A 27,384-nucleotide genomic window follows, 5' to 3' on the forward strand; every position below is an offset into this window, starting at 1 on the left:
GAGGTCGTACGTTGGAAGCAATGTTGACTGGGAAGTCAGGTTGAAATAAAATGGCTGTGAAACTAGAGGGGCCGCTATCAAAATGGACGAATGTTGTCAAAGGGTGGCAATATCGTTGGTTTGTATTGGACGAAAATACAGGACTGCTTTCCTACTATACGGTAAGTATCTTTAGGAATTGATTCATCCGGCTAAGAGAAGAATATATTACATTCGCGTAAAGAATGGGCCTAAGCCTTATAATGTTCTCCCTCTGGTAGCATTTCTCATATGAGGAAGATAATTGTGAAATGTACTATTTAAGCATTTTTGAAACTTTCATTTTCTTATCTCTAGGAATTTAATGCTGTTTGCAAAGTTTTGGAACTCAGCAAAGCTAATTTAATCTTTTTTGAAAGGTCCTTAATTCTCAAATCAATGCCCATAAAAATCTAAGATACTTTTTTGAAAGCGTTTCTAGTTATCAGTATTTTGTTGAGAAATTCCTGTTGCAGGCTGACCTTTCTTGTAGTGAAGGGATCAAATGCATTGAAACTGTAGAAATTTAAAGTGATTTGCACTGCAGTGAAGCTTCCACAGTTTGAATGCATTTGATCTTTTTCATGTTTTGCACATGTCTTCAGCTACATTTGCTATTTGAAAAAATTCTTAAACAAATTGAATACTAGTCCTGAGCCAGACTGGAAACTTGGTCTTTGTGGGGAAAGCGTTACCCCCATTGCAAATTTCATGCCATTTTCGGCCCCACATTCTTGAGGGTTTACTGTTAAGTCTGCATGATATATTGGGCAGTAAAGACTATAATATAGACACATCAAATATACAAGTTTTAATTGAGTTCATCAGCCTGACGCTATTTTGTTTTTAAAGTTTGTTCTGTTGACATATCAATTAGTAAACCATCACACACATGTGCTGTGCCAGGTTAGAATACTTGTATGTGCTGACATGTCATTGCAAGCAATGACACATTATCAGCTGCCACCTGCAATAGGGGCAGACACTTGGTCAAATATTGGGGGAGAAGCCTATTGTTGCAATAAGATGACATCATGTTTCCCATTGTTTCAGAATACAAGACTATTGTCCTTTAAAGTATTGGGGGGCAGTGGCCCCCCCTCACCCCCCAAGTGTCTGCCACTGACCTGCGAGTGGAAGCATTTGAGCTGTGAGCAATGAATTTTATATACATAACTATAGTATATTTCACATAACTATACATCACATAACTATAGTACATAACTACATTTACTTCATTGATTTTTTGGGTCAAAATGTCGGAGGTGCAAGCACAAGAAGTCCAGCATAGCTCCGAGCATCTATGCAAGTTTTCCAGCCTGGAATTTATGACAAGTTCTACAAAGCGGTTTTTACCCTTAGGAACAATCGATTGATGAAATGTTAATATTGATAGGCTAATTAAATAACATATTATTTGTTTAGTCTAAGGATAAAATGATGCGAGGAGCAAGAAGAGGCTGCCTTCGACTAAGAGTATGTTGCTACATTTTATTTTGAAATTATCTTTGATTATTCATTCCCATTAATGGTTCACTGTTTTCAAAATGAATCTACTAAAATTTTAGTGTAGTTATTTTAAATGGCCTTAATCAACAACTTTGCTTGAACATATGTTTAGTGATATCCTTGTAAATCATTTGAATCAATGTATAAAGTATTGAAAGTTCAATAATTAATTCCATTTTGATTGAATATCATATGTAAGCTTGAAATTTTTTTCATAAAAAGCGTACAGCTTCTTGTTACAGGATAGGGGAAAACCTTTAATGAATTTTTATGAATTTTTTCTAGAAGGGCCCTTTAAATTATGAAAAATCCAGTACATTTTTGAGGGGATTGACTGTATAACAGAACTCTTTTCTCATGTGTTCAAATATTTAAGGCAGGATGGCAATTGCCTTTACTCTTTACCTACAACCTTCCCGGTGTTCATCCAAGTTTTCAATTTGCTTCTGATTATCATCAACAAGTATCAAGATTACAGAACAAAGCTAAGTCCCTACTTCTACTGAAGCTAGCTGCTTCAATTTTTTTTTGAATTTGGTTATATGAGTTTTAATGATATTGCCAAGGATGATACTTCAGTATTTTCTCACTCATATGACAATTTGTCTATCTTTATACAGGGTGCTCAAATTGGGATTGATGATGATGATGATAGTACATTTACAATAAGTAGTGACCAGAAAATATTTCACTTTCAAGGTTTGTGGATCAACTTTTTTGCTCAAAGCTGTCTTTTCCTTTTAATTACAAAAAATAATGACCAAGATGATATTCTGGAACAAGTGTTTTCCTAAAAATTGTTGCATGTCTCAACTGCTATGGATTACCCTTGCCAGTGTTTGCCTTATTCTGTGTGCAAAGAACCCAGAGAAAGAAAGGGTCAAGTTGTGTAGTGATGAACTTGATTGTAGAACTGAACTTACTACAAAAAGCATATACATCAGTCCTTTTCGTGAGCAAAATTACGCGTGTGTGGCAAATCGCACATGTAAACAAATTTGCGCGTGCGATCGCACTTGTAAGAAAATTTGAAGTACAAACCTGATAAAATTGGTAAAAGGAGCAAGAAGGAAAAAGCCACTCGAGAGCCATACGTGCAAGAGCAAAACTCAATTAATCAATACATAACAGATTTTGTTGCCCTTAGCAGCCATCTTTTAAAAGTCGTCGTAACTCTCCAAAGTTACAAGAGCAAGTAAAAATTGTTTCCAGCAGCTACTTGCTTTCAGGGCCTAATTACGTTTTGACAGGAAATCAGTTATTACACTTAACATGCTAATGGCGACTTAGCTGAAAGACGAGACGCTAAGTTGAATGGAGCACTCAGTCAAAAGCCAAACATCACTTCCGAAAATTGGAAAAATCATATTATGGTCAAAAGTGCGAATCAAGTAACAAGGGAAAGGATAAACAATCATGAGACCATGGGAAATTGATGTTAAAGGGCCTCTCCAGCAAAAAAAATTTTTTTTTAATGACTTAAAAGTTAGCATCTGGTGCGTGTATTATGACAAAGTCATTGTTTTTGAAAAATTCCAATTAGTTTTGAAGTTGTAAGGCTTTAAAGTTGCACCTTTCCGAGAAAAAAAACGACAAAAGCCGAATCAGTTTGGTGACATTCTGACGTCACAATGTGCGGCTCTCGTTCGCCATGAATTTCGTATATCTTCCACCGAAGCGTGAAGGACTCATGGTCACGCGTTGATAACTGCATCCAGTTCCAGTTCCAGCTCTTCCCTCGCGTATAATTAATCGAAATTGTCACTTCAGTTGTTCTCCAGAAACGATGAACAACTAAAGGCTTCAGAATTGGTGTCTGAAATGCTCAAACTAAAAGCTGGCGGAACAGAACTGAAAGTACCATCACTTGCAGTGTTCAATTTGCGAATCGCCGTCGTTCGATTCGGTTTGAGGCGAGACTATCCGAAATACACTGTGACGTCAAAATTGTGTCACAGTGTCACCAAACCAAAAATTTTTGTCGGTTAATTCAATTAAATTATCGAAATGCAAGAGCTTATATCTCACAAACTGTAAAAAATATCGAAAAACAAATAACGAATTCGTGATCAGCAGGCTCAACTTCTTTATAAAAATTGCCAATAAAATGCAAGTGCAAAATTTGGCTCGAGAGGCCCTTTAACAGAAAACTGCAAAAACACCTGTTTGCGCGTGTGGTCAAAAGCACGCGCAATTTAACTTGCGCGTGTGCAGGCGTGTGCGGGTGCGATCGCACGCGCTAAACGAAAAGGACTGATACATACTTTTTAAGTTTGAAGTTTATTCACAGACAAAGTTTTTAAAATTTTGCTTGTTAGTTCTAAAAAGTTGAAATTCCCACTGCAATACTACTCCTTTACCTACTACTCCAATTCCAAATACCTAAATAATTCATAGAGTGTGATTTGCAATACTACTCCTTTCTGTTTCTTCCAAGTATTAAAGCCTGTTTACAAACATTATTGATTAAATCATTTGCCAACTTATTGGATGACTTTTCCATAAACCACACGTAAACTCAACTGACTGCAGGCATGAAGATACCCGCCTAAACCAGCTGTAGGTTGACAAAATTTTGCTGAGCAATCCCAATCATATTCTTTATTTACAGGCATAGTGAGTCTAAGATGAATTCACTTTCTTAAGAACTATAATATAACAAACAACATTTAAGCAAATTTCCTTTTGCAAAATTACTTTTCAAAAAAGGGCCTTACTTTATGAAGAATGGAAAGGGGAAGAAAAAGATCAAAACTGTAAATCATTTGCAAGTGGAAAGGGCCCCTTACAAAGAAAGAGAGACTTTGAAAACACATAAAATATTGGTCAATAAGTGTGAGGTATATAAAGTATTAAGTATCAAATAGCCAGCTAACTGTTTGACCAAGAAGTACAGAAATTCCAAAACATGGCTTTGCTGATTTTTTGGCCTGGTTGAAAAGGAGCACTTACAAAGCAAAGGAGTTTTTTAAAAAACAAAAAAACATTTTTCAAGGAGCATGAGCTATCAAAAGTGTTAATATTGAATAGCTGGCTAGCTGATTTAGCCCCCGGAGGGGGGGGCTTATTTATTTTTGATATTTTTTGATGGGGGCTTGTTCGAAGAGGGGGGCTTATACGAGGGGGGGGGGGCTTATAAAATTATTGTATACATTAAGAAGACATTATTAAAAGACCTCGTTTATTCTAGTAGGAATTTCTTTATGAGCATTTAGTTAATTACTACAGGAATTATGAATTTGTTGTGGTAATTCAATAAAACGCCATAGGCAACCTCAGGTGGAAAAAGTCATTAAATGGAGGGGTCCAGTTCGAGAATTTACAGTAGCAGTGGGGCCTGTTCGAGGGGGGGGGACTTATTGACAATTTTTTAGTTCTAGGGTGGGGGCTTATTCGAGGAGGGGGGGCTTTTTCGAAGGGGGGCCAATTTGAGGATTTACGGTAATTCTATTCAATTTTTAAAATGCAAGCACTTCTAACTCAAAAACTTTGCAAGGTATTTGGGTTCCAATTCTTGACAATTGGGTGTACCAATGGGGTACTAGAATGCTTACCCAGGGCTTTCACGGCAGAAATTGGCATGCGCGGCCAAAAAAATGTTTTCTATTGAAACACTATACTTGACGAAACTTTTAAAATACACTAAATGCTACCTTGTATAGTTGTGGTAATGTTTTCTTCAGCGAGGTCAAGTTTCTAGATTTTATCATCACCTTCTCACTCTGACGACAGTTTGGATGCTTTTTTTATTTATTTCTTACAAAGAGAGTGATTTCCATAAGCGATTAAATTATCGTTAAGGGCCTGTGCGACACAGAGAGGTTTCAGTGACTTTAGAAACATGACAAAGTTTCAATTCTATTCAGCAAAGTTAAAGAAAAACAGATAAAAATACAATGGAAACAAGTAGCAGCCCCCGTTTGACCAACAAATATCAAAGGGCAATTGTACGAAAACGGAGTTGAATTGATTGTTTTTGATTTTGCGTTCCTGTTAATACGCTCAAAAACGGAGACGTTTGATTATGGTGGTCAAGGTTTTCAAGCTAAAACAGAGTTTTTTTTGAAAACGAATAATTTTAATGAGAACAGCGGATATGAAGTCATTGGAGAGCGGAGTCAATTTTGAACGATTTTTTTAATGAGAAAATTTTAAACGGAGTCATTTAAGAACGAATTCGTTCATCTTCAGTTTCAAGACGAGCTCGAACAAAGGATATGAAAACAGACAAAAACAGAGGAATGGGGAAACCTTGGTTTTTGTTTTGACCCAAACGGTGTGAGCCGAAGCAATAGGAATGGCTCAAGAAAATACGGAAATTTAATGATCGGAAAAAGTGTTTCTCAAGTGGATTTTCAAGAGCATCCGGTAATCGCTCTCCCTCCAAGAGAAATATTTATCATTGGACACGCAACTAACCGCTCCCAAAGAAGACATCGGGCGCGTGCCTACGCACCCACCCCCCCCATTGAAGGCCCTACTTACCAAATAGATATGCCCAGAAAAAATTTCCCTTTTCCAACTCCTTTAGGAAAATTATCACCTTTAACATAAACATGAGTTGAGCAGTCAATCAATGATAGGTTTGTGAGTGCTTTTTGGTTTAGATGAGTGCAACTTTTTATAGGTGGTTCACTTTTGCCATAAGAATGAGGTCTTATTGTTGCTTAGCCAACTTAAAGGTTAATTTGCATGAATAAGCTTTTAAAACCAACAAGCCATCAGGCAATATGTATTATATTTTTTAGCTCGTGATTCTAAAGAGAGGGAAAACTGGATCAAAGCATTAGAGGAAACAATCAATTGTCATTCACAAAATGACAAATTCCCTGCTTTTTCTGTTCCTACCGAAGAAGAACTCAACCACAGAATGGCAGAGGCAGAAGCCTATTTCAGAATCCTTACACAGCAAGTTAAGGTATTAACCTTACGCACCTAAATTTCAGAAGTTGGTGCGCTATACTAAGCAATGCTGTTTTATAAAATTTTTTACGGCTGAGAGGTTTGGGGAGGTGCGATAGATTCTTTTCAGATAGCTTTGACATTTATCTCCACAAGCAACAATATTTTGGATGAAAGTGGGTACCGTGACAGTCTTTTTCCCAGGAAATGCTAATTCTTCCTCAAAAAAATTTAAGTATCAAATCATTCCAAAATGAGCAGGTAATGCATGCCAAATAATGTTTAGTGAAATGGTAGAAGAAATGCATCAATAAAAGCAATTGCTAGAGAAAAAGTAGAATTTTCAAACAGGAGTTTACTGAGAAAAAAAATGTTTATCATATTTGGCAAATCCCCTATTTGATGCCTCTGATTTATTCCAGGTAAATGAGATTAACACTTCTCTGTTAAATGACCCAGGGATGTAAGTTTGCGTTGTTAAGAATTTATATGATAGAGTTACTTTACAAGAGGGTAGCGCAATATACGATGGCAATTGATTTGTAAATACTGAAGCCTGATTCTTAGTGAAGGAATCTACTTGACGACTGATAGTTTTTTAATCTTCAAAATCTGAACAAATGTTGTGATTAACTAGAAGTTGTGGAAAAAGCATAAATATGCACTCTAGAATATCCTGATTTTGACATCTAAAAGATGAAATCACAAATACTTTTTTTTAAATCATGATGATTGTATTACAAAATAATGTGAAAATGGCAATTGTAATACCCAAGATTTATCAAGGTTTTCTTGTTTTCTAGACTTTAGAGAATCAGATTAATGGTACAACATCGGAGGTACATGAAGCTGCTTTTATGTTTTTCGATGACGATTTTCTATTTTGCAATTATGCTATCTTTTTTAACTTTCTGGATCTTCCAAAGAAAAGTGTTTCCAAGAGAATTTCCAAGAGACCGAGGAGAGTATATATTGCGCAGCTGTCTATTCATATCTTTGAGCATGACTTGCAAGAAGATGTGGTTTCTCGTTTTGCAAACTTGCCTTTTAGAAGCAAATTACTTAGCATCAGATTATCTTTGTGAATTTTACCTCCGCAGCAAGCAGATCACTTTGTGAAAAGACAAAATTGTTTATGCTTTTTCAAGATGCAGACAGAAAATTCAATTCAATTCCCTTTCTATTCAAGTTAACTTCAGGCCTTATACATAATTCGCAAACTAATATAATTTCTTCAATAACTGTTATTAATAATGCTGTTGGTTCTTGACTCGAAAGCTCTTTAGAGTTTTCTAAAGTGTTCCAAACAACAAACCTGTGCAATGTAATTTATTGCTGAATTTTCCTTGAGCATGTTTGTGGTAGTTAGCTGCTTAAATTGAGATTGAAAGTTTCTTATAAATTTCTTTCATAGCGTTGCATTATTCTCAAAGATTCAATGACTGTAAGTATTTTAGTTTGCCTGTTTTTACATCCTTGTTTCACCGTACTCGATCTTCATTTCATTCCTCAATAGCCAATTATTTTAATAATGGACTGGAATATCAAAAAGTCACCTAATGTCCTCAACCAGTTGGACTTCTATGATATATCTCAGCAGTTACAGTTCCCAATTTAATCTTCAAGTTTTAGTAACGCCTTTTTCCTTCAAAGGCATGTTTCAAAGCAATCTTTTTGCAATTATATTTTGGTCCCAGAAAACTACTTTTATAATGAAGCTTATCTGAATAAAACAAAATTATAATTATACTATCAATACGTTTCATATATGTGCGTTTTAAAAATGAACTTAGATTATTTGCTTTCTTTGGCAAAGTTCCCTAAAATTTTGCTTCTGGTTCGCTGTTTTAAATGATCACGCCATTTTTATTCTTTTGTAGTTCATTAGCCCTCATATTCTCATGTTCTTGCGTTTTTCAGTTCCTTGATAATATCAAATTCAAAGCTTGCACCCATCGGTTTCTACTTTGATTGTTAGAAATTTAAAATATTTGCTTGGTTTTGAAATATTCTGCACCTATAATACTTCTGATTATGATTATGACGTCATTAACTCAGATTTCAATTATGACGTCATTCACTCGAGTATATAATTTCTTGTTTAAATCGCAGATTATTTACCGGTAAACACAGTATTGGCATAGAATATGTTAACATCATGTTACTAATTCAGTAAGAAGTATTATGCTGTGTAGTGTAGGAACACAGAAGTAGCAAAAAAATAGTGAAGACGCCGCAGTGTAGTGACTTTCGTTTCAAACTGATCTCGACTAACACCTGTGATAGATGTGTCCTTTAGAAAGAAATAATTTGAGCTCGCAGAGCTTTTTGTGACATCCACTCGTTTGTCTTACTTTAGAAAATGATTGAATCGATTGGCCAAACATTGGAATTGCTTAATTTAGCAAAGGTTAGTTGTTTTTATTAATTTTTGTTGGGTAGTTGGGCTTAAAAGGGTATTGCTGTGCAATGTTCACGCAGCTGTATTGTTTGTGCCGGAGTGTATAACGAGCTTTTTAAACTTCCTGGTTTCGAAGAGTCTTAAACGAGCATCAAGCACTAATAAACAGACCGGTGAACAGAAATCACAAGGCACCTAAGCATTGTCTTTCTTATTTTAGACAACAATGTTGAAAAAGATGCCTGTGCCGATTCTATCTCAAGATTCATCTACCATAAAACCAGTTGCAAGCGAGGCATTACCAACAAACCAAGAGTCAGTCAGCTTGAATGGTAGCAGTGACAGTAGGACACAAAGCACGGAGGCTGCCGAGAAAGAACTAAACACTGGCAAAGAAATTGATAGTAACGGGGAAAGAAGTTCGGCGGAAATTGGACACGATTTTAAATACATTACTGTGAATTCAGAAGCAAATACCGTTGAACAAACGCCAGTTGTGCCTAAAATTGATATTGAAGAAGTCAAGGACGAAACGGCTGCTTTACCTCTTGAAAACAAAAATGGTCTATCAGACGATGGCAATATGGACAATAGCTCGCTGATAGCTGCCTTACGGGCCGTTGAGACCGTACCGTGTACCTCTTACTCGAGTAGTGACGATGACGATGATGACGACGATGCAGAATTCTTTGATGCTAATGAGTACAATGAAATTACTGGTGAAGATGTCCAGGCGTCCACTGGCCTAGGTCACACATCAGAGTTGCTGTCAGATACCGTAATCAGGTATGGATTTGTTGTTTTTTTGGATAATTTGCATTAGAAAAGGTAGACTGTTGGAGTATTTGTGTTTTTTCGACCTAGCATCGGATGATGGTTTTTAGAACACTGAGAAGCTATGCTTAACCTGGTCCTTCCTCTTGATGTGACCACACCGTCTGGAATTACAGGGGGCTGGCTACTCCCCTCACTCTCAGTGAAGTTTTAGTCATGTCAGCGACCGGAATTCCAGACCCTTGGATGTGTAGTTTTTGACTCTAACCAATGCCCCCTGCGTTAAAATCCAATCTGCGGGTACTGTTCTACTTCATGCGAAAAAGTAACTGATATACATAAAACCATTAAAGCTCTAAAACATTGACTCGAATGATAGATCAAAATGTTTAACCCAAAATCAACATTTCATAAGTTAGAAATAAGAGCGATAGTTTGATAATAAGGAGTTAATATTTATAAAAGGAGAAATGTACTAAAATGATAAGATAATCGAGAAATTATGTTTTCGTTAGGGGGGGGGGTTGGTTTGGGGTGGCTGCCACCTTTGTGTTGGAAAATACAGTCAAATGATACACGGTCAAGAATTATCAATTCATGGAAAAACTGTCAGAGCTGTAACGTTTGAAATGCTTGATGCCTTGCTTGATGCCGTGTTTGATGCCGTGCTTGATGCCGTGTTTGATGCAACTGAATGCATATCTTTATTGCTCCTTCAATTGGTTTCAGAGCATATATCTAGAAATAATGCATTGAGAGAACTACTGTCCAGAATACATTGGAAATTCAAGAGATAATAAAGGTGTAAAGAAACAGAACAACACAAACTGTTGATATTTTTGCATCAAAATTTAGGCAGTGTATGTACATAATAACTTATTCTTCATATATGTATATATAATATTGTTTTTCATCATCGTAGTCACCAAGACGAGAAATCTCGAGCTCGAACAAGTAAGGCTCTTTAAACTCATAATTTTCTTGTTGAAGGTTGTATTTTAATATTTCGAAATTGCTTTGAAAAAAGCAAACATTTTACAGCATACTAAAAGCTTTTTCGTCTGACACTCCTCAGAGCATAAAACGTCAGAATTAGGGTCCGAAAGAACACGATGAAAAATATACACCCAATTGTGGATCGAAATAGGCCAATCAGAAAAACGCAAGCGCAAGACCGGTATAGTTGACCAATCAGTGCCGCGAGCCTAAAGAAAAATTACCACTGGAGTCCAAGAGAAAAAACGAACTCCTTCTGTCTACACAATGGCGGCTTTTTCGTTTGTATGTAGATCGACTCCAAAACTGCTAGATGGAAGGACGACCGGGCTCTGCCAATTATCCGAAACGTGTCGTCATTATATTTAATATTTTAAGTTGAGATGAGGGAGCCCACTGAGAAACACTTTTCAATTACTGCATATCAAAGCTAACTGTGATTTTTATGCAAATGCATAAATTCAATAAATGACTTAGTTTTAAAAGTACTTCAAACACTTTTTACTAAATATTTGAATCCAGATTATGATTGAGGACAGAATTTTAGTCTTTTTGTTCCTTTTCATGATGTTATTGCTCATTGTATTGATCTAAATGACGACTTGAAATTGAGCAGGATTTGACCTTGATCATTGCCTCGGGGTGAACTTTTTGCAGTCAAATAGCTTTCAAATGATGTTTTGGATAAAATTCAAGACAAGGCCCTGGGTTTTTGTGTTTTTGAGCAGCCAGATTTGACATTTTCTCAAAGGTCATTGCATCTAATTGAAACTAATTCCAAAAGGCCTATCCTGAGTTGTTTTTAAGTGTGATCGTATTTTTCTCTCATTTCTTACAACGCCAAGCAGCCGCACCAATATTTTTTATACGTTAAAAGCTTGACTAGTAATTTAGGATTTCGAATATCCTAATGTTAACGTTTTTGTGAAAATCCCCAACAAAGTATGGATTTGTGGTCACCAGCTTTGTCTCTTTTTAGGCTCCACACTCCAGTTACGCGAACTTGAGTACTACTTGCCAATTTCGTTATCCTAGTATGTCATTCACATTATCACTTTTTTCTGATCTTGTAGTATCGTACTGCGAGGAAGATGATGACGATGCAGAAAAAAGTGGACAAGGTGAGCTATTAAGCAATCTAGGACGGAGAGAGGTCGGGAAAGGGGGGTGGGGTTTGGCAGATCGAGCTAGCACTGAGCTTTGTCTTTAAGCAAATGAGGTGAATCTTTGGTTAAATTAGGGTTCGTTCCCTCCTTTAAACATCATTGTTTTTATCCAGAGAGCTAGTAGACAATGAATATGCTAGCATTTTGTGTTAAAAGAGGCTTAGACAAGAAGTATGTACTATTCTTCCCTCGAAACCTTTTTGAAGAGGCAAATAAGCTACTTGAAGTTGCCATTCAAGACGACCGCACTAGACTGCAGATCACCTGTACTAGCTCTTGTAATTCAAAGCTTTAAATCTTATCATTTATTGATTACTTTAGCATAACTTGGTTCGTTTATCCTGATAATCAAGTATGTCTTTTTAGGAGGGCCAGTTGAGCAACAAGGCTCAGTTATCACTCATCTTCTGTCACAAGTAAAGATCGGAATGGATTTAACCAAGGTGAATAGATCTTGAATCACTGTACATTGATTTTATATTAGTCTGTTACTGTCACCTATTTTGAAAATGCCTGCTTCAAAGATCGATGTAATTCTTCAAATATCAATACACAGATTCTTTTTTGCAAATAAAATATTCCTTTGTCTTTATATCTGGCTTCCGTGTACTCCCCAAAACTTTTTTATCATATTCTCTGATTGTGTGATTCTGAAGACATCCACCCTATTTTTACAGTGCCATTCTTCATGGGTACATTCAATCCTTGCCAAATTCGTTGAGACCCCTAACGAGTATCTTCACAGTTTTTAAAAGTGTTTCCCCCCTCCCCCAATTAAAATGTTGATTAACATCAATATTGCGTTATTGTCAGTTAAAATCCAACTAGAATTGGACGCCTTACCACTTCTAATTAAGGTATCAATATTTAAAAGGTGAAGGGGGGGGGGAATATATCAATTGTATTGATGACATGGAGAGGTAGTTAAATCCTGGAGTTGTCAACTTTTGAACGTGAATATTGTGGTGCTCAAACTATTTTTGACATGGTTTTTGTGTATGTCGTCTCTCGCTAAAAGAGCTTATACTGTTTTGATATGGACAGTAAGCTCAGAGATAATACCAGCAGCCCTAACCTTCTATTTTAGCTATCCTCTATTCCAAATTTTCGTGAATGTGATTCTTTTTCAAGTCTTTTTTTATATTCTTGTAGGTCACACTACCTACTTTCATTTTGGAAAGGAGATCCTTGCTTGAAATGTATGCTGACTTTTTTGCTCATCCAGATATTTTCAAGGGGTGAGTTTGTGGTAAATTTAGTATTGTCAATGTCGTAATTGATAAGCATTTTTCAGGTATTTCTCAGGTCGCATCGATTTCAACTAGTATTACTATGCTGGGATAAACGTTTGATATATGGGATTTAATCATACCTTCTGATTTCAAACCTTACTAGAATTTTTTACAAAAACAGTTTTGCGAGCTTGCTTAAAGCCATCTTGTTTTTCGCCAATAGTTATTTATGTAAGATTAAACGATTTGAAAGCTACAGGAAAACTGTAAAACTTATTATGATTTTCATTTAGACCTAAGCGACTAGAAACCAAATAGGTGTACTTGGTTGTGTTGTTTGTCTCTATGGTCCATGAATGATAAAGGTCTTTAGTGACTTTATTTTCTTTTTTCTGACGTTATTTTATTTTTACTGACTTTTCTAATAACTACACTTGTGGTGACAAGGACTATTTCTTCATCATTTATGATAATTATCGTTATAAGTTATCGATTTTATGTTTGGTGCTGAAGTTGATTTCTTGAGGGCATCAACACGCATGTTGAAAGAGTCAGGACATTACATATACCATATACCACTTTTCAATCAAGTTCGTTGTTTCGAAGAATGGATAATGTAAGTACATTAAAACTTGTGTTTGTCTGTGCAATAATTGCTTTTGATTTCACATAATATAGAATTCCAGATTTGAAAGACCCAAAGAGCCGAATGATCCAGGTCTTGAAATGGTATTTGTCATCGTTTCATGCCGGAAGGAAGGTTAGTTTCTAAATTGTTGAAATTTCCTTATCATTTACTTTCTGTATACTTGCGTGAAAATAGAAGCTGTATAGTCCGATTTATAGCATAGGGCTCAAATCTTGATTAGCTGGGAGCTTGCGCTAAATCACGTGGTCCCTCTCGCCGCAGAGACAATCACAGCCCCGGAAAGTGTAAACAAACTTAGGCCAAAGCCGAAAAATGGGCTTTTTTACTACCCTCAATTAGAAAAATAATGTGTAAAATCTGTAAAGTCCCAGTTTATGAGGTAAATATATAACATTTTTTCTTAACACGTCCTTTAAAACGTTTAAAGCTAACTTATTCTACAGTTCTTATAAATGTTGCATCTTTATAATCAAAATTACTATTTTGAAATTAGTACAAGAAATGGTAAACTAAAACTTCAATTGATTTGTTTCGTAGGGCTCTGTTGCAAAGAAACCGTATAACCCAATACTTGGAGAAATATTTCAATGCAAATATGACTTAACTGACGAAAAATCCAATTCAACTGTAAGTCTGTATAGTTTTTGTGTTCTATTAGTTCCGTTGACTGTGTGTGTGGCGTGTTTCCGAAGTGTTGATGAAGCATTTTGATGAATTCAGCCTATTAGTGCCTAATTTAGTTATAATTGCTGCTTTTAAGATATGCTTAATAATTCTTCGAAAATACGTTATTCATAGAAGCTGTAGATGACATTTTGATGTTAACTTAGATAAATATCAGATAAACGCGATAATGAATCTAGATAGATGTCAGACAGCTGCAAAATTAATTTTTGATAATTTTTGTGTCAGCTACTCGGAACAAAACATTCATGGTCCATTCAGTGGCGTAACAGAAACACTCGGGGCCCTTAGGAATTTACTAAGATGGGGTCCTTATTTAGGGACTGCGAAGTGAAGTGAGCTCTACGGGGCAAAGGGGTTCGGGGTAATGGGAAAATGTTTAAAACCGTGCCCTTTAGAACCTCGAAAAATGCACGTGATGTGGTAAAGAAAATTTTTACATATGAAAAAACCAACAGTAAATTAGGTGTTCTTGCTCACAACGTGAGCTTTTCTACGTGCATTAACGTTGGCAAAATCCTTCATAAGCTTTGTTTTATCAATTTTCTTTGCTTCCTTGTTCTCAATTGACAAAGTTGCTAGGTCGTCCAGTCTCTCCTGTGACATTGTAGATCTTAGATATATCTTTATCAGTTTCAACTTTGAAAATGATATTTCTGCCGATGCAACAGTTACTGGCAAAGTGACGAAAAGTGTTAATAGCTTGTACATTTCTGGAAAGGATGAACTAATACGGCTCTGAAGCACGAGGTTATTAACTTCTAGAACAGTTTTCTTGACTGCAATCTCCTTTCTGAATTCGGTTGCAAATTATCTCATTTCAGAATCTAATTCATCTGTAAAGTCATTTGGATATTTCTCACGAATTACTCGTACTGCATTTTCAAGCATGTCAGGACTCAGTGTTGCCAGGTTGTTGGGGTAGAGACAGCTGAATAATGACGTCACCATAGCTTGTCCTTGAACCTTTCTGTCAGTTGCATCAATGCTGTATCAACAGTCTTGTAGAAAACGTTTATCTTAAAACTTTGCTCAGGATCCATCAGTCTTCCATCTACAACAAGTTCATCTGATTCATATCTTGCCTTCGACCCCTCTTTTGTTGAAACTCTAGCGATCCATCCCAAAGTTTTGCAAGTGCTGTGGCAGTAAGCATTATAGACTACCATGATTCTCGGAGATATTGGAGCTCCGAGAGTGCAATATTAAGGTGTCTAGAGGCAACTGACAAGTCAATCCTAGGGGACTGAAGCTCCTTTGATACTGCATTGACTGATCTTAGTATTCTCTCCAAGAATACAAGGGAAATAATAAATTCTAGTGTGTCAATTTTTTTCTTTAGACTCTTTGCGTTGTCACGCTCATTCTTGTTGTTGGATGTTAAGATGAGTCGCGTCAGAAGCCTCATTATCTGGGGATACTTGTCATGCACAGCTCGCATTGTATCAATGCGAGAGCTCCAACGTGTCGTACATAACTTTTTTAGTGTCAGTGATCCTTTCCCAGCTTCGATTCCAAGATCTCTCCATCTATTCAAGGAAGAGCCAAAAAAACTGAAGATATCTCGAAGGATAGCAAAAAAGTTTTCACTCATAACGTGTGATGTCGCCGCATCGTTTACTACCAGGTTTAGATTATGGCAACCACAATGCACAAAAGGAACGGGAGAATTAACCATATCTTTTATCAATTTTTGTACGCCACGATGAATTCCACCCATCACACTCGCACCATCATAGCCCTGACCTCTTATTTTCGAGAAATCTATGCCAAGATTTTCCAAAAATACTTAAGCTGTATTTGCTATTCCATCAGCATTGGCGTTATTTATTTTCACAAAACCCATAAAGCTTGCTACAATTGTGCATTCATCTTCTGTTACCCTTGCCCACCTAATAACAACGCTTAATTGGTCGACTCTGGTAATATCACTGGTGAAATCCAAGATTATGCTCCAGAATGGCGTGGAATTGATATTTTCTACCAAAGTCGAGGATACAGTATTTGCAAGCAAGTGAAACAGCTTATTTTGGATCTTAGCGCTAAGGTATTTTGTTGCTCTACCTGGAAGAGATATAACTTCTGCTAGAAATTCATCATATTCAGCCATAAGAGAGACCAATGCCAAGAAATTCCCACCTTCACACACATTATCATGAACCTGCTCTCTGTGCCCTCTGAATGCCAATGTCAAAGTTGTCATTGTCAGTATAATTGAAATAAGCTATTGAAGAATTATAGCGAATAAACAAAACAAAACAGAATGAATGAATCCAGTGTTGTGTTAGCAACACTGTTTAGTAAGAACTTTTGGGATGGCTTTAGGAAACCTTGCCAACATGGTAAAAAAGGACAAAATACGAAAAATTTGATGGGGGCCCCTTTTGGGCCCTTTTTGGTCGGGGGCCCTTAGTTCTCGAACTAAGGTCGCCTAAACTGCGTTACGCCACTGGGTCCATTCATCCACAGTCAAATAAGTGTTCTCTCTCTACACACTGAAGGCTAGAGGTATCGTGGGAGGGGTGCAAACTTAAATTACTAACTTCATTCCTGTTTAATGTCCAGGCGTTTAGTATAAAAGTTTTTCGGAGAAAGGATTCTTATTCTTTTTCTCAACACAAACAATTTTGTCCTGTAAGCAAACATTGCAAAGCCTGACCTGAATATATATATTGTTTTTTTAATAAAAGGTTCAATAAGCCATATTCTCTACCTTACTACGCTATTTATCTATCCTATTTTGTGAAGGTATGAACAAGAAACAGTTTCATGTTATGCGTTGTGTAAATTGGTTTCAAATCGCCCAATTTTTCAATTTATCTTTTATTTAGCGCAATGTTGTTTTGGGATGTCATAAGCAAAGTATGCGTCGGGTTGTCTTAAAGTATTGTTTTACTTGAAAAAGCCACAAATAAAAAGAACCAGTTTTCATAACCAAAGTTTTATTAATATTTTCTTTATTAATTAATTTGTGTCCCAATCAGTTTTTGATGTTTTCAGAACAAAACAATATTTAACTTTGATACCAACAAGCTATTCAGGGACACAACTTTTTTCAGTCGCTATTCACGCTGAAATATTAATCTTAATCACTTTGTGTCAAGATCACAAACCAAGTTGATATCTAACCTGATTTCATACCAAGAAAATATCAGCAATCTTTATCAAACTTAGAGCGATATTTCGGATTTCCTTTGATAATGTTTATGTAAGGAATAAAGCCAGCATCAACGTTGCTTCGAAATTCTTACTGAATCAATCAATTATTTTTAGGATGATGTTGTTTCTGACGGTCCAGTTGCGTTTGCAACGAAAGAAGATGTCAGTTTCCTGGCCGAGCAGGTGTCTCATCATCCACCAAGTAATTGTTCGCTCCTCCTTTTCCAAGCTAATCTCCTTTCCAATCTCCACTAAAAGCAATCATTTAGCTTTGAACTAAAAACGTTTTTTCTTTCGATGTTAAAGATTGGCTTTTTGTGAATATTTTTTTTTGCTCAACAACAACACGTGCTTTGATAAATGAATGTTACAGTTGCCTTTTCTGTTCGCTTGTGCCAATATGTTTTGACTTAAAGTGAACGATTCATCGTATCGTAGTTTTCTTTCAAGAATCAACACCCTTTAAGACTGCTTCATTAATCCGGTACTTTAAAATGGAAGTTGCAATTGATAGTTTGGGTGCATACCGAAGGATTTAGGTTACAATTAAGGCCCGATTCGTGACTTTAAGATTCGCCTCTTGTTCCCCAAACAGTAAATTGATGTTTTCTCGCCTCTACTTTGAATTAAAAGTTCTGAAAAAATTTGCATCCAAGTAGCATCCAAGTTTAAAACATAGCGTCTGTGAAATAGATAACCATTGCTGTTATTAGTAGGAACCTCATATTTCTCGTTGATGAAAAATACATTTTTTCCCTTCAGTTTCTGCTTTCTATGCCGAGTGCTACAATAAAAGGATCTGTTTTAATTCATATATCTGGACAAAGTCAAAATTCCTTGGACTTTCGATAGGAGTTAATATGGTTGGGGAAGGTGAGGTTGTTAAAATAACGCAATTGTCACGTAATTTTTTTAATCATGTCAATTTGTGACTTCACGTAGCTTCTAACCCTTTCATGATTTTTTTTGGGTTCTCAGACTCTTTTTATATCGACGAAATTCAATGCTTATGAAAATTCATTATTTTAAGCCCCTTTCCGGTTTACTGTTTTTAAAGTAAATTTTGGCTATGATTTCCTCTAAATTCCTGACATGATAGTTAGTACAGTAAAATATACACCACTACACCTTCACGAATATACTAATTTACATCTATGGCGGCACCACGTGGGGCCCCAGTTCTCGGCAAGTTCGATTTTGTGTTTTTTCTAAATTCAAAGGTATTTTGAAATTTCTTTGTAATGAGTTAAGTTTCCTTTACTGTGGCTATTAAATATTATCGTCGTAAATAGATTGAGGGCCGTTCCAGTGGCATACGTGAAGCGCTTATAATGTGTGGAATATTATTTCAATTTTCTACATTATTTTTGTATTGCGAGTCATGCTATAATTTACTGCATGTTCCCGCTGACTGTTATTTTGGCCTATTGGAGAGTAGTGCTTTATCATGCTGGCAACGCTGCACAGCACGTTTTGATTGCTGGCAACGCTGCACAGCAAAGTTTCACGGAAAAGTTTAGGTTCCTGATTATTTGTTCACAGTATCTTCAATAACAACTTTAGCATAGGTATATTACTAGCTCTTCTAAATATAGCTTGCAGTTATATCAAGGTCTACCACAAAACACCTAGAAACAAACAGTTGGCTTGATCTTGTTGTATTGAGGAAGTCGCTTCCCGCAAACTTTTTTGTTGGGTCAATCCATAGTCTCATCGTTAGGGGATATATTGATTTGGATATTGCACTTTCCAATCTAACATTAAAGACTCTTGCGCAACCATCACCTAACAACCACCTGGTTGTGCTTATTTCACTAGTCAATATTTTGTACTACTAAGCGCAGATCTTGAGATAAGTGTATCTCTTTTTGAATTTGTTCTCATGTGCCAATCTGTTTTCATTTAACGCAAATTCTTCATTAAATGCAAATCATAGACTGACCTCTCCTTGCAGGTAGAACCTATGTTCTAGACCACGATGAAGAATACACAATGACCTTTCCAAGCGCATACGGCCGGTATACTTCATACTTCTTTTTATTTGAGATGATCTTGTGTTTTAAGTGCAAAATGGTGGTCGTATTATGCGCATCAGAAAAAAATACGAAATTTAGCAGTATTGCGGTTTTTGTATTGCGAAAGCTCATTGTTATCGAAAAAATCAAAGCAATTTCTTGTCAGATATGATATTTCAGCGTTTTGTTTGAGCTGTAATATGATTTGACTTTATTGCATTTTTTGATGAAACCTGCATAGATATCACTTCCTACTTGGGGGGGGGCAAGCCTATGACGTCACATTCCCCATTGTTTTAGAACAAAAGACCATTGTCCTCCAAAGTATTTAGGGGCGTTCGGCCCCCTTGCCCCCTCCCCCCACGGTGTCTGCCACTGTAGGCAGGAGAGAATAAAATTTATCGGAGAATTTCGGAAATTTATCTACTTTGGCGTAATTTTTAGAGAAATATTGCCTTTAGCCCCCCCCCTCCCTTCAAGAAAAAATGTTACTCCAAGTGCGCCCCTGTGATGAACGTTTACTTGTTTTTTTCCCTAAATCAAAAATATACTTCGCTCAATCTCTGGTTTTTCTTCCCTCGCCACACATCGTCCCGTGTTTCTTGCTCGTCCCATGCCTCTCGCTTTCAGCTTGTTTTGAAATTAGCAGGAAGGTTTGTCTCGCAAGCTTTCTTGCTTACCCATCATAATAATTGTTCTTTTGCGTCCTTTACGCACGTGGTGCTAATAATAGAGTAAGATTATGGGGATTTTAGCGCAAACGTCTCGCAGATGTTTATAGACGCAGATGTTCTCTAGTAAACAGCGTTGTATGCAGGCTAAAAAGTATTACTTTTCGCTGTTTTTTGGAATTTTCGATGTCGAATTGGCATAGTCCAACCACTTATTGACAATTTCGATTTCGCAATAATGAATCTTAATAAAACATGTGAAAACCGCGATTCTAATTGTTGCGCTGTCAGTCAAGTTCACGAAGCTTTCTTATGATTTTTGTTTTCAAGTCTACTTCCCTATAAAATTTGCACAAGATTAACAAGTTTAGACCGTCAATGCTCTTTATAGTTTCAGTGGGTGAAGGGTTTGATAAGGAAAGCTCACACCTAAAATTCAGAGGTCTAGATTATCTGGCGCCAGAGTTCTTTCCTGTAAAAATCCCTGAAATTCACAAACTTAAAATATTTAGACCGTACCTAGATTCCCAGGCAGGCAGCCAAAGCCATTACTCTATGTAGCAACATGACTAAGTTTCAGAAATGTTAATTATATTATACCCATTATTTCTATTTACTTCATTTTATGGGCAGACAAGCTTTAGCATAGAAATCTTAAAAATTGACTTTCTTGTTTTCCTTTCCTGTCGCAATGTACATTATGTTCAATACCATAATCAGACTGCTCTGAATCCTTCTGTTTTATCTTGGAAACTAGGCAGGAGTTTTTGAGAAAAAAATTTCAGAAATTGCACGCGGGTGTTTTTGGCATTTTAAGTTTTGGTGCGCTTCTTTATTTAGCTAAACTGAACAGTCAGAATGTTGGTAATGTTCTACGTAAAGTCAGATTTCTGAGGGGCAATTCACTCTTGCAAATAGCGTACAAAATTTTCCCTAAAACAAAAGGATTTCTAGTGATTTTCAGATAAAACAATAGGATTTTCACAAAAGGTGTACGAGATTCTCTTGGAGTGATTTGCCCCTCGAGATTTCAACGAGATTTTTCAGGTCTTGCACCGAGCAAAATGGAGATGCTCCATAAAACAAGCTCCTAAGGAACTCAAGGCGCTTTATTTCACATTTCTATGTATAATTGCTGTTTCCAAAATTTGCGTTTTTTCTTAATATAAATGTGTCGATCAAATGAAAATAAAAATGCGTCCAAATGGAAACGATGAATTTTAAAAAATATGTGCGTTGTTAAATTATTTAACTCTCAAATTGTTTTTATACGTTTGTATTTTATAAACATGGAATATAACATTTTCATCAAAGAAGGCAATTTTGTAGAGGTGGCCTTGAAAGGAACCAGGCTACAAAATCTAGTCATCATAAGATTAGTGGTATAAACTCTCGTGTAACTTTTATATATCATAATATTTCGGTCAATTAAGAAGATTTTTTTAAGTTTTATCAACATCAATTTCAAACATAATTTCGCGCGCCATTCCGGACAAGGCCTTGTTTTTCTTTGATACCAAAAGCATTGCCATAGGTGCTTAGGTTGAGTTATGAAAGTTATGAGAATCTGGGTGTCGAATAACCGTAAACAATACCAGTGATGGTCACTGTGGAAATTATGTATTATTTGGTGCACTGGGTATTGAATAAATACCTCATGGCGAGGGCCGCAGAGAGGTTTCGTTCGTCCCGGGACGAAATTAAAGAATATGGCCCTTGCAGGCTGAGCGAGCGGAAAATTTTTGCGACCATACCCTTTTGATCAACCAAAAAAAATATAAAATATTTCTTGCAGTCATTTTCTTGCAATTGTTTAAACACTTCACTAAACCACGAGAACTTAATAACAACGGCCCGCAACGTCATATACAATTAGTTTATTTTCCTTGTACAGTTTTACTTAATTTCATAGTTTTATTCTATTACATTTTACAGCACGAAAGATTGTATACTTTTGTTACTTTTGATTGATTCAATTCTTATAATGGAATTCATTACTTTGTGTGGCCCCCTAGACCTCGAGGCCTTTGGTCAATTTGCCTTCGCCCCCCTCTAGGCGACCTTGCTCATTGCAATAAGAGAATTGACAGTCGCTTTCTTCGATTTTTCGTTGTTCTAACGTACCCTTTATCTCTGCAGATCAATACTGACAGTGCCTTGGGTTGAGCTTGGAGGCAAAACCGAGATCACGTGTGCAAAAACAGGCTACAGAGCGGATGTAGAGTTTCACACCAAGGTAGCATTGATGAATCTAATGAGAACTCAACTTTACAATGTTTTGACGAATCTTTGCTAGATTGAATAAAAGAAACCTGAAAGAATTGTTAATCTTCATATCAACTTTCTTTTAAATTGTTTAAATGCTTCTATAATTGCAAAATGTCAAATAGAAGCTCTCTAATTAATTTTTTACTCGCTCCGGATTCTGATACATTCTGCTCTTGAGCCCTTCCTTGCGATTTTGAGTTCTTGAAGTCTGTTCAACAGGATTCAATATGCTTTTAGCTGAAAAGACGAAAAGCTCTAGCAACCACTTTAGAATTGTATTGAAATTTCCATCATTTCTAAACGCCATGAGAATTCATTGATTGAAATTTTTGTTATTTCAGCCTTTTTACGGTGGAAAGAGGCATCGAGTTACTGCCGAGGTTTTGTAAGTGGTTGTGCTTTTTGCTATTCACTTTATTGTCATAAATACGGAGCTTAACTACCGGGTCTAAAGATAAGAAAGAATTATAAGAACAAAGCATGAATCTAAACGAAACAAAAAAAAGAAAGAAAGAAAGAAAGAAAGAAAGAAAGAAAGAAAGAAAGAAAGAAAGAAAGAAAGAAAGAAAGAAAGAAAGAAAGAAAGAAAGAAAGAAAGAAAGAAAGAAAGAAAGAAAGAAAGAAAGAAAGAAAGAAAGAAAGAAAGAAAGAAAAACCAAGCTTATTTTCGTGATTACTAACAAGCAGTAACCAAAAACGATTGTTCCAAATTACAGCCCCGACCTTTGCGCGTCATATCCAATTTTTCCCATTGCTTATTGTTTGAGTTAAAAGTAAAAAAAACATAACAAAGGTATTATAACTTTCAGATATCCGTTGCATTCCATCTTGCCAAAATCCATTTTCCTGCAATGCCAGTATATATTTCTATTTATATTCGGTGCATCTGGTGGCTACTAACATACTTGCATTAATACCACGATAAAGAGCTGCAAGGTTAACCTACAGAAATAAAGACGTAAACTTTAGAATTAGTGGCAATATATTGCCATTAATTGTGGAGCATTATCAGATCATAGCTCAGTTTTTGTGGACTTGCCGTTAAATTTTTGTTGTTGCTACAAAGCTACAAAATGCTCAGGAGATTGTCTCTACACGGGGAATTATGGGGCCAAATTTTTTAAATTACCCTAAACCATCATAGCAGACAAATATTGATTGGCTTTTGCTTAGATTGTCTTCTTTGGATTTCTCCAGAAAATCGATCAATCACGTTTCTTGTAGAATCAAGCTTTGAAGGCCTGTTTTGAGCATTTTAAAGGGTGCCTTGTTTAAAAATACCCATACTTAAATCTATTATCATATTTTAACAACTTTTGAGTAAAGTAATCTTGAATCTTATATCTAAAAATCTACCATGCATATTTGCTGAATCTTCCTCGTCGAAATTTTCTCAACAACAGTTAACTCAACTGCTTTTTTTATATTTGTCCTTCTGCAAAAAAGGCAATATCCGAGTCTTTAAAAACACCATGTTTGTAGACTTGCTACTAGATTAAAGCTTGATTGATGGGACAGTACGCTTCTCTCTTTGGATTTTTTAAAATTGGTGATTGGTGGTTTTCCAATCAAGATTTTTCCGCTATGCTCCCTAAACTGCAGTGTACGGCTTCTTTAACTCATACTCACCAACATACCTTTAGTCTGGATACACTTATTCATAGTGTTTGTGTGTGTGCTTTTATGTACCTGTTTTATGACAACACTAAGTTTCAAAACTTCGAAGGGATTTGACTTCAAAAATTGCTCTGGAGATAGCCTTGCACTATCAGTTGCTTATCACAGTTTAGCCTATAAAATTTTGTTTTTTGTCGATGTAAGATAAAGTACATGCGCGCTAGCATCACGAAAACGTGCTTGTAGACTAAAATTCTGCCTCCTATCCGAATCCGAATCTGTTTGAATCCAAATCCGAACATGATGGCTTTAAAAACGAGAATGCTCATTGAATTGAAGTATTCTAAGTTAAGTATGAAAAAAGCTTTGAAGTTAGTTTCCAATCATTTCATATTATTTGTTGTAGTGGGCCAGGTGATAAGAAGCCGATCATGTCAGTTAATGGTGAATGGAATGGCGTAATGTACGCCATGTACCCTAATCAGAAGGAGCCAGAGGTCTTCGTGGATACATTTACGATGCCAATTGTCAAGAAGCAAGTTCAATCGATAGCGAAGCAGCAGAAACACGAATCAAGAAGGTGAAATTTGCTGCTACTTCCCACTGTCAGTTAACGTCGTTCAAGGTTCACATAGAGCAGTGTAAAATATAGTGTACAAGAAATTTCTTAATACATCGCGTGATTATCTCAGCTTTCTTTATCTCAGCAATATTTTTATTTAAAAAACAATGTCAAGAACACACAAAGCTGCGTAAAGTCACTCTCGTTTTGAATCGGCAAAGAAACAAGAAGGAAAAATAAATTTTCTGAGTGTTATCTGTTTCACTGGATTTTCGAACGTTAAAAAAAAACGAATTTTGTTTTTAAAAGTTTGTGATTTATTCGATATGAAAATTCTTTTTTAACATAGTGTTCAATCGACAACAGGAATTGAATTGGTAGTATTACCAGTATTACCAGATTACTTTGAATTTAACTCAATCCAAAGTAATCTGACTAACCGTTTGCCCTCTTTGTAATGTACTAGGTTGGTGTTTTATTTATGACTTTATAGGAATCTCTTGTTTCCAGACCTCTTTTGTTTCCAGACCTCTTTTGTTTCCAGACGTTCCTCAAGCTTACTTTCTTGATCTTTGTTTCTCAGCAAATTACTTGCATTTTCTAGATTGTGGCAGGAAGTTACTAGAAATCTCAAAATGGGAAATATTGAAAAGGCAACTGAGGCTAAACATGGGGTTAGTGCTCTATCTCTCTGTATTGTATTCTACTTTCTTTAGTCTTCTGCTTTATCCATGTTAAAGATTATTTATTCGTCTGTTTCAATTCATTCGTCCATTCATCCATTCTTGTTAAAGTTATCCATTCATCACCGATCCATTCATCTGAGTTAAATGTATAGCAATTCTCAAGTGAGAAGCATGATTCTACCCATACGCGTTGTAAGTTATTAGACATCACAGTTCGTTCTTGGCCTTGATGTTGAAACTCCCTAGTAGTCTAAATTCCTATGCGTTGATTGCGTATTGGCTACCTACCAAGCCCTTCGAACGGAAGATAACAAAAAAATCTGTGGCCAGTTTTGAATTTAAGCATTTTATGTTTTGCCCTTCAGTTAGAAGAAAGGCAACGAGCAGACGCAAAGGAAAGGAAAGAAAAAGACACGAAATGGATGACAAGGGTGAGTTGATTGTTTATGATGCATAAATAATTGACAGATTGTGAGAATCTGCGTGTCAAATGCAAGTTTAATTCTTCATTGATGGAGCACATAATTGGCCAATGTCACCTAGTGGTTAAATTTATCAAGAAAGTTTACTAGCAAAGTCAGTATGAATGCAAAAAGATTATTCTTTATTATCTTTTCATTCTGGAGAAATTGAAATGTTGATATATGCTGTTTGATCACACAGTATTTTTACACAACACAAAACAGTCTCGTGAAGTTTAAATAAGATTATGGGTCGCCACGAAACCTTTCAATAGTCGTTAGGGCTTAAAAAGTATTAAAACTTTGTATTGAAGCTTTGTATTGAAACTTTTATGATAAGTGAATACAAAATTGTATTGAGACTCTTAAATGTTTTTTTCCTATGGCAAGTTTTGCATGCGATATTTTGCAACCTGTTAAAATGCGCATCCTTCTAAACCAAGTTATTTTCTAAGACGAATTTGATCAGCTTTGGGCTGCAAATTAAAGATGGATTTTACCCGAACGCGATCTTTAAGAGTTTCAAGAAATTGAGTATATTTTAAAAAAGAATGAAACAGTAAAACTTTAGAAGACTTTTTATGCCTAGCAGAGTAATGTCGTGATGACGATAACCCAAAATCAAATGCACCGGACTTGTGCTATGTCGAAAGGACGAGGCACTGCTGGATTCACTAAATCTTGGATTCACTAAATCTTGGATTCACTAAATCTTGGATTCACTAAATCTTGGATTCATTAAATCTTGCGTCGGTATTGATAACAGAAGCAGAAACGCAAAACGTAGATGATTTCGTGAGCCATAATTGTTTTAGGCAGGAGCTACGCAAAGCAAGGAGGAGCGGGCCAATATAAATATGATGCTTTTTAAGATTTAAATTGAAAATGTAAAAAAGTTGATCGATATTTTGCCTAGGGATACGAATCTTCTACATTTTGATAGAAATAGCAGCTTCGAAGAAATATTTTTCATGTTTTTCCTCCGAAATAAGCATTAGTTCTTCAGTTGAAAACGACCAGAATACCGCTGATACAGCAATGTGACTTTAGGCCTCTCCAGCTTAACTCATATTTTGCTTGCATTGCAGGATTTCGACGAGTATGAAAATGCTACGTTTGTATATAAACAACCATTGTGGAAACGCTTACCTTCAAATTAAGACGAAAAAGATAAGATGAGATAGATATTTGTAGTTTAAAAAAATTAAATGGAAATTTGTTGTAATCAAAATTCTTTCTTGAATAGATTCTATTAGCATTGAATTGAATTAAATTCGCCTGAGTTTTTTCCCTGTTTTTTTCACCGCGTGCTTTTCCAATAGAATACCTGTTTAGTTCATTTTTACATAGGTCATTTATGCATTTAACGTGTAAGGAAGTTTCCTTTTCTCTCTCAGACGTTGATGGGTTTAAAGCGTGAATAAGGTCGACCGAAAAGTACATGGATAGATTACAAAATACTTCTGTTGTTGCCATTTGCTTAACGGATGCTAAACATTAAGGGGGGGGGCTACGTATGGATCTTGTCCGAATGTTTTTGCTTCTTTGAGATAGAACTGACAGAATGGAGCTTGAAGTTCGATAAATATTGCCTGATTGTGGTGAACCCCGAGC

General features: G+C 36.0%; 1 protein-coding gene across 1 annotated transcript; it reads left to right on the top strand.

Moving 5' to 3' along the window:
• On the top strand, nucleotides 1–27,055 carry LOC135694648 (oxysterol-binding protein-related protein 9). Its single transcript, XM_065213466.2, has 23 exons — nucleotides 1–161; nucleotides 1,444–1,494; nucleotides 2,148–2,226; nucleotides 6,276–6,445; nucleotides 7,233–7,268; nucleotides 7,844–7,873; nucleotides 8,789–8,839; nucleotides 9,051–9,616; nucleotides 10,527–10,558; nucleotides 11,674–11,721; nucleotides 12,133–12,209; nucleotides 12,919–13,004; nucleotides 13,677–13,758; nucleotides 14,185–14,274; nucleotides 17,605–17,692; nucleotides 18,253–18,363; nucleotides 19,445–19,508; nucleotides 22,316–22,412; nucleotides 22,786–22,829; nucleotides 24,468–24,641; nucleotides 25,228–25,297; nucleotides 25,675–25,740; nucleotides 26,859–27,055. Exons 1-23 carry the CDS (start codon nucleotides 51–53, stop codon nucleotides 26,928–26,930), a joined length of 2,295 nt encoding a protein of 764 aa, XP_065069538.2. The 5' UTR covers nucleotides 1–50; the 3' UTR covers nucleotides 26,931–27,055.
• The last annotated feature ends 329 nt before the right edge of the window (nucleotides 27,056–27,384 follow it).

Source organism: Rhopilema esculentum, chromosome 8 (genome assembly GCF_057945365.1).
Source record: "Rhopilema esculentum isolate cy_ngs chromosome 8, ASM5794536v1, whole genome shotgun sequence".
Taxonomy (NCBI): domain Eukaryota; kingdom Metazoa; phylum Cnidaria; class Scyphozoa; order Rhizostomeae; family Rhizostomatidae; genus Rhopilema; species Rhopilema esculentum.